This window comes from Natator depressus, chromosome 2, assembly GCF_965152275.1.
Source record: "Natator depressus isolate rNatDep1 chromosome 2, rNatDep2.hap1, whole genome shotgun sequence".
In the NCBI taxonomy this organism is placed as follows: Eukaryota; Metazoa; Chordata; order Testudines; family Cheloniidae; genus Natator; species Natator depressus.
Genome location: NC_134235.1, coordinates 74,615,692 through 74,628,638, shown reverse-complemented (window position 1 = coordinate 74,628,638; position 12,947 = coordinate 74,615,692). Strand labels below are relative to the sequence as shown.

General features: G+C 37.3%; 1 protein-coding gene across 13 annotated transcripts in view; it reads right to left on the bottom strand.

Annotated features, from left to right (window-relative positions):
• Positions 1 to 12,947, bottom strand: part of TRAPPC8 (trafficking protein particle complex subunit 8) — a 114,932-nt gene that overhangs the window by 89,337 nt on the left and 12,648 nt on the right. For 8 of the 13 annotated variants that reach the window (XM_074944438.1, XM_074944437.1, XM_074944442.1 and 5 more), the window contains 4 exons: positions 11,777 to 11,860; positions 4,597 to 4,686; positions 1,917 to 2,091; positions 410 to 563 (listed from right to left, as the gene is read on the bottom strand). In XM_074944438.1, the coding sequence (XP_074800539.1) occupies positions 410 to 563; positions 1,917 to 2,091; positions 4,597 to 4,686; positions 11,777 to 11,860 (503 nt within the window). The remainder of the gene's footprint in view (positions 1 to 409; positions 564 to 1,916; positions 2,092 to 4,596; positions 4,687 to 11,776; positions 11,861 to 12,947) is intronic. The other 5 variants (XM_074944444.1, XM_074944445.1, XM_074944449.1 and 2 more) reach the window with 1 other exon arrangement.

Here is a 12,947-nt window from a genome sequence, read left to right as displayed (position 1 = left end):
GCGCTTACGCTGTTAACTACCTGGAGCTGGAGGGCAAGAATAACTGGAGAAATTCACAAAGTGTAGAGATTATTTCTCTGGGTGCTCAAGGATTCTACTACTATAATAATCAATTTTATAAATTTAAGTGGTACATAAGAAAAAGTCCTCTAAATGAAGATTGACCTAATGCCCTCAGAAACAAAAAAATAGTTGTGGGTTGTTGGTTTTTTGTTTTTTTGGGGGGAGGAGGGAATCAATCTTATGCTATTGTGTTTGGGAATACCCTGGTGAATGATCAATCATGGCACAATTCCACAGGAATAGCACTGCTAATACAGAGCCATGACAAAAATTGTAGAAACAAAGTTAGCCAACATGATTACAATAGTCATTACAGTGTAGATTTCAAACATTTTTGAACACATACCTGGGTTTGGATATTGTTTTTCTGGAGATACTGACTCCAAGGATCTGGTATTTGTTCATCTGCTCCCCTGTTAGATCCTCGAGAATTTATTTTAAGTAAATAGCAACCCTGAGTTCCATATCTCTGCTTCATTTCTTCATATACTGAGTCAGCTCTGAAACGGAACATCTCAAATATAGTCAGTTTGACTCACACTGGAAGTATTGAATTACTTGAATTACTTTCTTAAAAACACAGTGTTCACAGATTTTCTGTCAGACAAAAGTTGTAGAACAGAAGTGTAGTTTGCAAGTTATCTAGTGTATTTCGGCCACATAAATTGCTTGCAAATCTCACATCAGCATCTACAAAATGCTTCCCAACAGCTGTGTCTGCTACCTTCCCAGGCACACTTTGTATAGCAGTTCACAACAGAGACAGAGTAGCAGCCAACATAACAGAATGCCAGTGCAGAAACACTTTACCTCGGAAGGTGTGCAAAGGGAAACTGACTAGATGTAATTGCTACTATTTGGCAGTAACTGCTTATTCTCTACTAAGAAGGGGGTGGGAGAAAGGAAGACAAGAAGAAAAGTTAGAAGCTAGAGAAGAGATCAGACAGGAAAGAGATATGACAGTAACAGACTAAAAGGAAACAAGCAGAGGAGAAAAAAGTATGAAGGAAGGGATAAACTGATAGGATTAACAGTAGTCCTAATGATGGCATTTCTATTGACCTGTGGAAAAATTTAGGCGAAAACTACCAAATGTATTATAGTAACCCACTGGATTACCACATGAAACAATTTGTTTATGTTAAAGCATTTAGGGATGCATAGCTGCAAAACAAGAGGACAGAGATGGGCTCATACCACCCTAACAATGGTAACGTCTCCTTATTTCCTAGCACCATTGTAGCCTTTAATCACTCTAAATTTGAGACACTGTTCTAATTAGACATTTTTCTTTCTTCAACATGCTAGAAATAATATATAATAGAGTAAGTAGTATTCGAGTCTGTGATGCCCAATATGCCCAAGCTATTTGCAGTATAATCTAGCAATCTACAGAGATTTTAATTTTTAAAGCTGCTTTAATTGAAGGTCATCTCAAACATAGATGCTAACAAGTATTGGGGGGGGGGATTTGTTTTTTCCAAAAATAATAATAAAAAAAATTAACAGGTTGCAATTCAAGATGCAGATGATTTTAAGATAATTCACTTTAGAAAGAAATTAAAGATACTAGATATTGCCTACTTCATAAAACTGGAATTAGTTCTTTGTGTATTCCACATGCACATTCAAAAAGAAGTTTGAGACAAAATATTAACTAAGTAAATCTGCCTGGACCAGTCTCTATACTGGTCAATTATATTAAAATAGGCAACTGAATTTTTTGTACATGCGTGCGCGCACACACACACACACACACACACACACACGTTAATTTATAGAGTCAGCATTTCAGCAAAACAAGCTTTTCTGAATGTCCAGTAAAATCACAAGGTAAAAGACAAAAAACCCACCTTTGTTCCTCTCCTGCACTTACATCATGCAGCAATACATAATATTTGAGTGTGTTTGGTATAAACCATTTTGGATATGCATATTCACTGCTGTGCTGAATTCTATGCTGCTCTTGTGACAGCTTCAGAAATTGCTCCACAGGTTCAGGTTCACCAGAAGAAACTACAAGCATACCTGAATTCACATTAAGGATATGATCTTATCACAAATACCATCAATTCATGGTATCATAGCCTGCTTGCTTCACTACATTTAAGGTTACATCTATATTAATGGCTATATAATTATCCATTTTTGATTGCTGCAAAAGTGTATTTCCAGCAGAAATTTGGTCAAGCAATTTAAACAAGTGCATATTTATAACTTTAAAAAAAAAGTCAGCGGAACCAATGGTACATTATAATACTAGAGAATACTTAGTCATGCCATGAATGCAGGGAACTGGCCTAGATGACCTCTCAAGGTCTCTTCCAGTTCTATGATTCTATAATTATAAATAGTGGGGGGGAAACTGGTAGAAGCTTAATTTAAACTTGTCGAACTCATGACTTTTTTGTAATGGCATCCAGGTGCCACTTATTTTCTTTACATATTTATATTAATAACCTAATCACTGGTATTTTGGGGAAAGAACCAGTTCATTAGTAAAGCCAACAACAAGCGATTAAGGTGAACATGTTTGTCCCTATGCATGACACAGTAATAACTGAACTATATTCCAAAGAAATATATAATTTGTCTTAGAGGTAAGAATGAGAAAGGAAGAGGGAAGCTTGCTTAGTTTAAAAAAAAAAAAAAAAAAAAGAAAGACTGTCCGAGAGTGTCCCAATGCTAGTCTTAGTAAACATACCAAGGAATCCTGAACTATTTATTTTTTTTTAAAGTACACTAAATTTAGGTGCTTAAACATATCGTCTGATTTTCAGAAGTGCTGTATTTTAGGAGCTTAACTTTCTACTCTTAATTTTGAAAATATTTGCTTCAGTTTCCAATATTATTGATCCAGCATTAAATTGGCAAGTTCAAACAGAATATCTGAACTTTCAAGTTTAAAAAAGGCCTACAGAATAACCATAAAGTCCAATATCAGGGGGTAGCCTTGTTAGTCTGTATCCACAAAAACAACAAGGAGTCCGTGGCACCTTAAAGACTAACAGATTTATCTTGTTGTTTTCATAAAGTCCAAGTTAAAGATAGCACACAATATCAGTACTAATGCTGTTTATGTGGGGCCGTTTGAGAAAAAACAAGATTTTGTTTGTGGCATGTTTAAAGAATCATGCAACACTTCTCTAGCTTTGAACTTCTTGCCTTTTGTCACAGATAAATACTAAAGAATAATTTCTACAGTAATTAAAAGCTCTTTGCTAGGACAGGTACAGACTTTTTAAAAAACCCCAGACTTTTTAAAAGTGATATTAGAAATCACCATAGAATCCTCAGTGTGCATCCTATTTACTTTTGGTTTGAATGGGAGTTAAGATGAAAAAGAGATATTGGAGTTTATCCCATGAAGTATTAAATCTGTTTAATAGCTCAAGTCAAATTGGACAGTGGGGTAATACCCTAAACTTTTGTAGCATCTCAGTTCAATGAAGATATATTGGCAATCTTACTTAATAGCATATAGCTAGGGGAAGGAAAGGGATTACTAGATATTTGTAACAGTATGTCAAGAGGAAAGTTTAGTGCTATACTAACTAGGTTACTTGTATATGTATGTTAGTATTTGAAGGACATGAAAAAAAATGTGTAATCCAGGAAGAGTACAAAACTTAGACAAAAGCCATCAACTTCACAATAAACTAGAAAAGAAAGTTGCTGTAGTTCAGTTAGAACTTCCAAGTGTTAAGTTACCTTATGCAGTATGGTCTTCCCACTACAGAATAAAAATGGCCAGCACTGCTAGTTTTTACTGCTGATGTTCAGAACCCTGTAAGCAACAGTGATATGGACACAATCAGGTCAATATCACTGCTGCTGTTTATAAAACACAACAGTGTACTAGTTTTCACTTGAGGGGAGAGACTCAAAACTAGAAGCTGGATCAGGATAGAGTAGCAGAGTCAAAACTCACTGTTGTGGCAGCAGGGAGCTCTGGAACAGGAAAAAAAACAAAAATTACCCAAAACACACTCCTTGCCCTTACCAGTGTGAGGGACTTTTGAGGAGGGACTGTGGCTTCAGATACCTACCAAAGTTTTATATGACAATAGAACTCTGAAGCAGGGCTCAGGGATAACTTCCCAATAGAAACCTCAGAACACTCGCCTTCCTCAGCTGTGGGGTGAGAAGAGCAGAGTGCATCTGACCTAGTCATTTCCACCTGAGTGGAACAGGACTTTCCCATCTTTTGTACTATGACTAACAGATTTGATTACCTGGTTACACTGTAAATAAGTGCTCTTGGTCTGTAATAATTTATAACTCTCCTACATAATGCAGGCACTTTCTTCCTTTAGCAAGTGTGTGTAATTATATGTGCTAGAGCTAGAGGGACTGAGGAAGAGGAATTTATACAGAAGTAAAAGCACAGTGGCAATATCAATAGCTTTAAAGTTACATTCCAACCCGCCAAATTCCTTATATACTAGGTTTCTGCAATGAAGAATCAGCTGTAACTTTATGCCTCATTTCACTTTAGAGAGCCATAGTCCATATTTAAGACTCAAAGGATACATGCTACATAGTGGTTTAGGAATTCATGATCTGATGCAGGCATGGACTGAAGAAAGCTCTCTCTATAAGACTCAAACCACGGAGTAGTAGCTGAAAGATACAAACAAAGTTGATAAAAGTCTTAATGAGACTGGAAAATATACAGGAAGAATGAAACAACATAACTTGGCAAATTCTAACGATTAATAGAGGGCTAGATATGAATATGCAACTGTCCTCTTCTGATTTGTTTTTAAACCATATTTAACTGTAGATCTCATTTAATTTATTGAAGAAGCAAAAATTAAGATTGAAGAGACCTTTTCCCCTTTAGGTTGTCAACCTTAGAACAGGGGTCATGGATGTTGAGGGAAAGTGGGTTTAATCTGCACCCGCACTACTTTTTTGAAGTATTTTTAAATATTAACATCTTCCATATTTTCGGGTCATGTGGACTCAGCCAAGACTACAATAACCCCTCTTCAGCATCACTTATAGTCAAGACTCTGATTCCCTTAGCACAAGTGGTCAGATGTGCCTAAATTTTAGAATGCAGTACATCTGCTATAGCCATCTTCCATAGAACTGGAAACCAAACTGATTTTGGAATATACAGAGGAGAAGTAGGATTATTGAATCTTTGTCTAAAGTTTTTCCAAATATTGTGACTGCAATTTAGGTATCCCTCAAAACTTCTACAAAGACACAGCCTAGTTCACAGAGCATGGACCTGGAAGCCAAAAATTCTTGAATTCTAAATCTAGCTCTACCAGTGACTCATTGTGAGGTGTTGAACATATCAATTAACCTCTTTGATTCAGTTTCCCCATTTTACTTCAAGAATAATACTTGCTCGTCTCCCAGGAGTGGAAAGTAAATATTTTTACAGGGCTGAAAATGTGGAGCAATATAGTGGTAATTATTTCTGACATTATTACACAGTACAATAAATTCTAGAATAGAGACCAGAGCAAAGAAACAAAAATTGCAATTTAGAAGTCAGAAAAAAACAAAGCTGACCCAGGAGTAAGGAAATACGTTGACAGTGAAAGATCATGAAAATAGGAAAATTGCTACATTTTAGTTAAATTGGCTAGAATGGAGAAAAAATCTCATTCCCAGCTGCATCTTCAAGTGTATGGTTCCAATAATTTATAAAGTTTTGGAATACTTCCAATTTCACATGTTAGGTAGGACTTTATACAAAGACAATGACACAAAGTGAATCCTTTACATCAGTGTTTCTCAAACTTTTCCACCTCATATTATAACACACAAAAATGTAGGGACTTTCCCCACTCATATCTAGACATAGATGAAAGGATGGTTGCCACTTCCCTGGACTTGTTCACAAATCCCAGATTAAGAACTCATGCCTTATGTACAAAAAGAATAAATCACATTTATTTCCAATGAGATAGAATTTAAACAAGGATAATACTCTAAAATTCCTACAAGTAGTAAAAAGGAATTTCCTAAATTCCATAAATGAATAGTTAAAAGGAACTAAAGAGTGATATTCAAATAGATTATGTCAGAATACCAGATCAATTTTTCAGCAATTACAGCTCAAACAAATTGGTTTAATTGAGAACACTTTCTCTAAAGTGACTTCAAGAAGTCAAATATGAAAAAAGGCCATAGAAAACAAATCATACTTTATTTTAGTGTACAGTGACTCAAAACAGGATAATTTCTCTCATTGCCATGGGAAGTTTTGATGGCTTAAAGTATAACTGGGTTCAAAAAAAACCTATAAATGTTCACAGAGGACAAGTCCATCAATGTCTATTGGCCAAGACGGTCAGAGATGCAACCCCATGCTTGGGGCAACCCTAAACCTCTGACTGCCAGAAGGGGAAGAGGGGGTAAATCATTCCAGTTGCCCTATTCTGTATCTTCCCCCTGAAACTCTGGTACTGGGCACTGTCGGAGACAGGATACAAGGCTAGATGGACCATTGGCCTGACCCAGTATGGCCATTATGTTTTCTTTGTAAATATTACTAGTATTTCATAAATAACATTATATTTGCCATAGAGGTGCACAGAGTATCATATTTCCTCACAGTGACTAAATTAATCTGCAAGCTTCTTTCTCCCCACTTCCAATAAGTGTATGGTGAGATGTCCATGATCCATTAGCTTTTCCAGTGATATCAATATAGCTGAAGTTCTTTTCACTGTTATGTCAGAAAACAGGATAGGAAAGAAGCTGGTAGCATACAGGTAGGAGCTAGTGAGGAACAGTCAAATGTTAAAGAGTCTCATTTAAATATAACATGACGGCAAGCAACTCAATATTGCCAAAAGATATAAAGGTTTATAAACTAATGCCAGAAGCCTAAATACTAAGATGGGTGAACTAGAGTGCTTGGCATTAAATGAGGATATTGATAGAAGCAGCATTGTGGAAACTTGGTGGAATGAGGGAAAAAAAAAATCAGAGTGCGGTAATATCAGGGTACAAAATAGAGGAATTACAGTACACCTTGCTGGTGGGAGAGTGGCACCATATGCAAAGGAAATCAGAGTCAAGTAAAATAAAAATCTTGAGAATTAAATTGTACCATAGAATTTCTATGAATAGAAATTTGCTTAAACAATCAAAGTAGAGCAGTAAGAATATACTACCAACCTCCTGACCAGGATGGTTACTGTGACTGTGAAAAGCTTAGCGAGACTACAAAGGCTATAAAGGCAGAAAAAGCTATAATGGGGGATTTCAACTATCCTCGTATTGACTGGGTATCTCTCACCTCAAGAAGGAATGCAGAGATAAACTTTCTAGACACCATTAGTGACTGCTTCTTGGAACAGCTAGTCCTGGAACCCAGAAGAGAAGAGGCAATTCTTGATTTAGTTCTAGGTGGGGCACAGGATCTGGTCCAAGAAGTGAATACAGGTGAACCACTCAGTGATAGTGATCATAAGGTAATTAAATTTAACGTTTCTTGTCGGGGGGGAAAAATACCAAAGAAACCCACCACAGTAGCATTTTATCTTCAAAAAAGGAACCACAAAAAAAATGAGGAAGCTAGTTAAATGGAAATTAAAAGGAACAGTCACAAGAGTGAAATGCCTGCAAACTGCATGGAGACTATTTGAAAACACCATAATAGAGGCTTAAACTAACCATATACCCCAAATAAAAAACAGTAATAACCAAAAAAGTGCCACCATGGTTGAACAGCAAAGTAAAAGAGGCAGTTAGCGGTCGCCTTTGGAAATTGGAAGTCAGATCCTAGTGATGAAAATAGAAAGCAGCATAAACTCTGCCAAGTCAGGTGTAAAACTATAATTAAGCAGGCCAAGAAAGAATTTGAAGAGCACCTAGCCGAAGACAAAAAACTAACAGCAACTTTAAAAACAAAAAACAAAACAAAAAAAAAACACATTAGAAGCAGGAAAACTGCCGAGCAGTCAAGTGGAGCCACTGGAAAAGTCAAGCTGTTAAAAGGAGCTCTCAAGACAAGACAAGACAAGACTCTTGCAGAGATCAAAACAATTCATTTAGCTTTGGTCTTCACTGTCAAGGATGTTGGAGAGATCCCCACACCCGTGCCATTCTTTTTAGCTGATAAATCTAAGGAACTGTCGCAGATTGAGGTGTCAATAGAGGAAGTGTTGGAACAAATTAATAAAACTAAACAGTAATAAGTCACCAGGACCAGATAGTATTTACCCAAGAGTTCTGAAGGAATTCTAATATGAAATTGAAGAACTACTAAGTATGGTATATAACCAATCTCTTAAAATCAGCCTCTGTACCAGATAACTGGAGAATAGCTAATGTAACATCAAAAAGACTCCAGAGGCAATCCTGGCAATTGCAGGCCAGTAAGCCTAATTTCAGTATCAGGCAAACTGGTTGAAACTACAGGAAAGAAAATTAACAGATGCATAGATAAACATGATATGTGGGGGATATCAAGCTTTTTGTAAAGAGAAATTATGTCTAACCAATCTACTTCTTTGAGGGTGTCAACAAGCAGTGGACAAGAGTGACCCAGTGGATATAGTGTACTTGGACTTTCAGAAAGCCTTTGACAAGGTCCCTTACCAAAAGGTCTTAAGCAAACTAAGCAGTCATGGAATAAGAGGGAAGGCCATCTTATGGATCAATAACTGGTTAAAAGATAGGAAACAAAAGGGTAGGAATAAATGGTCAGTTTTGGACAGAGGAAAAAGGTAAGTAGCAGAATCCCCCAAGGATCTGTACTAGGACCAGTACTGTTCACCATATTCACGAATGATCTGGAAAAGGAGGCAAACTGAGGTGACAAAATTTGCAGAAAATACCAAATTATTCAAGATAGTTAAGTCCAAAGTGGACAGCGAAGATTTACAAAAGGATCACACTAAACTGAGTGCCTGGATAACACAATGGCAGACAAAATTCAACATTGATAAGTGCAAAGTAATGCACATTGGAAAAAATAATCCCAACTAGCCACACAAGATGATGGGGTCTAAATTAGCTGTTACCACTCAAGAAAGATCTTGGAGTCATCAGGGATAGTTGTTTGAAAAAAATCCACTCAATGTGCAGCTGCAGTCGAAAAAGCTAACAATGTTAGAAACCATTAGGAAAGGGATCACTAAAACAGAAAATATTATGTCACTACATAAATCCATGGCTCGCCCACACCTTGAATACTGTGTGCAATTCAACTTGCCCCATCTCAAAAAAGATATATTAGAATGGTAAAAGATGCAGAGAAGGGCAAACATTGTTTAGGGGATTAGGGATATGGAACATCTTCCATGTGAGAGATTAAAGAGATTTAGGACTGTTCATTTTTACAAAGGAGAAAACTAAGGGGGCATATGATAGAGGTCTATAAAATCATGGATGGTTTAGAGAAAGTGTTACTGACCCTTTCACATTACACAAGAACTAGGGGTCATCCAACAAAACTAATAGGCAGCAGTATTAAATCAAACAAAGAAGGACTTCTTTCTATACCATACAGTCCACCTGTGGAACTTTATGCCAGGGGATGATGTTAAGGCCAAGCATATAACCGAAATGCTAGTTCTTGCATGACTCGTTTCCTTTCCATACTTTGTATATACACATCATGCACAGAGATATATTCCACAACTCTAATATAGTTTTGTAGTATACACACCAATTCACGTATAAATAGACTTAAAGGACAAGAGTCTGTATCACATTTCATTTCAAATTGTTCTTTGAGTTTCAAGAGCCTTCAGTTCTCAAGTACATTGTAGCAGGTACTGGTGTCACAAGCATAATGGAAAGGGAAGACACTTGACAGCGTCTCACATTGGGACTCTGCCACCCATAACTAAGTTCTCTCCCATTGTTCCAGGAAACAGTGGACAAAGCAAGGGTATTCCAGCTGTTTATCACAATATACTGTATGCACTAATACACAGAGCGCTGAGCCTTGAAAAGCATTTACAAAGCCATGATAACTGGAGTAGTAAATACTACAAATCTCTCTCTAAAATCAAATACTGCAAGGAAGTTATTGATTTTTTTAACTGATTTTATGTAGAACTCTAGCCATGGTTTTAGGAAAAAAACAGACATTGCATCTGTCTAGATGTACGCAATACTGCCCAGTGTTGCATTTAAAATGCAGCGCCAACCCTCTCCAATCTTCACTACAGTGCATGAGGTTTAGAGTACCAGTAACAAGCACACCTGAAAATGTAATTGAGGTAGCAAATATTTCCATATGGAAAATGTTTGCTGATGAGCAGTAAGTCATTTACTTTCTATTAGAAGCCAAAGAAATGAGAGTTTAAATTTATCCACGTCTTACAGACATTTTGCTTCTTGAGTAAACGGAAAGCGCATATATCAGAAAGTACATATACCTGATGTTCCAGCACATTCAAGAAAAGATATTTAGCATCCTATGAAAAGGAAACTTGAATAGCAAATATGATTTCTTTTAATTGCAGGTGTAACTTCATTGTGTACAGTCTTTAAGCTAAATATTTAAGAGCACAGATCTAGTTATTTTTATCGATTATAACAAAGGCTACAATTTTTTTCATGGAGGTCACGGAATCCGTGACTCCCAGTGACCTCCATGAACTCAGGCCTGTTGGCCAGGAGCTGCAGGGTCCCGGGGTGGTGCCCCCCCTGGAGCTCCCTGGCACCACAAGCAGTGTGAGCACTTTGGGTAACGGGGCTCCCCTGCAGCTCCTGGCCACTGCCAATGGTGAGGGGGTCCCCCCCGGAGCTCCTGGCTGCCGCAGGAGACCCGGGAGCTGCCGCAGGAGTACCCCAAAGCTCTGAGCCACCAAGGGCAGCTGGGCCCCCAGAGTTCCAAGCCACCTTCAAAGCTCCTGGCCGCTGTAGGTGGAGTGGGGTACCCCGGAGCTCAAAGCCCCCACAGGTGGTGGGGGCCCCCAGAGCTCAGAAGTGCCCCCTGCAACTGCCCAACCTCTGCAGGTGGTGTGGAGACCCCGTAGCTGGGCTCCCCATTTTGTCAGGGATATTTTTAGTAAAAGTCATGGACAGGTCACAGGCTTCTGTGAATTTTTTCTTTATTGCCCGTGACCTGTCCATGACTTTTACTAAAAATATCCCTGACAAAATCTTAGCCTTAGTTATAACAGCATGTGATGTTATAAATTAGCAAACTAAGTAAGAGTCACCTCATTTCTTTGCAACAATAATTAACTAAGACAGAATAGCTCTTATAAAGTTTTGAGAATGAATCAAAAAACAGAAAACTTCAGTAGGATAAAGGAACTTTTACTGAATACCAATATTCGTATTAAGGTTATAAAATGAGCAAAACTACTATTCACATAGAATAATTGAAAAAGATAAAAGAGGGAAGTATTTTCATTTGAAATACTAGAACAGTCTGACAATGTATAATTTCATGTGACCAAACAAGGAAAAAAAACCAATTTTTGTGTAATCAGAACTCTATCTGTTCACTCTGCACTTAGTTTAAAAAATTATTTCTGGTCATTCCATAGGGTCAATTAGCAGCAAGAGTAGAAATATGGATAATAGAAGACGACAAATCATACACCATCACCAACCATTTTTATTTTTGGGAAAAAAAATGAGGAGCACACACATCTATGCAAAGAAAGTGCTGAACAGCTACAGCAGGATGGTAAGGAAAGGTGGACGAGGCACATGGAAAAGGAATAGATAAAGGGCAATTTGGCAAACCCGCACCAATCACAAAAAAAAATACCTGAATAAAACGTGGATGTGTTCAGTTCCATCAGTGTGTCTTTCCAATTATTGTACCAAGGAACACTAGCTTTAACTGAGCGATCTGATAGAGAAAACATGGTATTATTAAGCTAACCAGTGTCAGGTGCATATATACTATCTGCTCTTATGTTTTGGTAATGTGTAAGAGTAAAGTACTGTACCACATCCGCCATCAGGGTCTGAAACAATTTGTCTCCTGAGAACTAAGTATTTCATACTACAAGTTAGACATTTCACTATCAGAGATCTTCATTTCTTGTGCACCTCAAACTCCCATTGATTTCAATGGACATTGGAGTTTGCACGTGAAGAAGCAGAACCATACATTAAACATTTCTATTTGTCACAGTTTTTCCAATGAAAGGATACTATAACCTTAACCAGCTAATCCTTTGCCAAATTTCTCAGATTACGGCAACGACAGCTATAACAGAATAGGGATGAAGTAAAAGTAATGAATAGAACTAATTATGGTCCTCTTACAAGTAAGCTAAATTGTATAATGCATCACAGTTCTCTACGATAAAGATTCTTAATTTTTAAGCTGTACTGCAGTTGCTGGTCATTTCCTTGTTTTTTGCTATGAATAAAAAGATTTTAAAAACACCACATAATTGAAATTTCAGACTGATACCTTGTAGTAAACTGATAAAGAATAGTTTCATCTACTACAAATAAGAACAGTGTCTTAATTAAGAAAAGAGGCTAAAGTACTTTACAGTTATCACACCCAAAATAGGTATTATGGCCATCAGAGGCAGCGTCACAGGCTCTCACAAGTTTGCAGTTAAATTCACAGCAATATTAAAAAAAAAATTCATGTTACTTGTTGAGGGAGAAGGCTGTGGAACACCACTTTGAGTACTTTTCTTAACAGCTTTCAGCAGAGAGACCAGGGAGTCTGTCATGCCCTAACACAATACAACAGATTTACATTGGCCAGCAAGAGCAGATATATCCTGGCAGTATACTGCTAGTTCCCCAGAATGTCCTAAAACAGAAGGGTACAAAAGCACAAAAAACTAATAAAATTCAGTTTAAAGATAGTATTCTAGGGGAGACAGATTCATGCATCCAGAATATATGGCTCTCCCTATATATTATTGTCAGGAAGCCCCCTGACAAGGATGATTAGAAACAACAAAGTT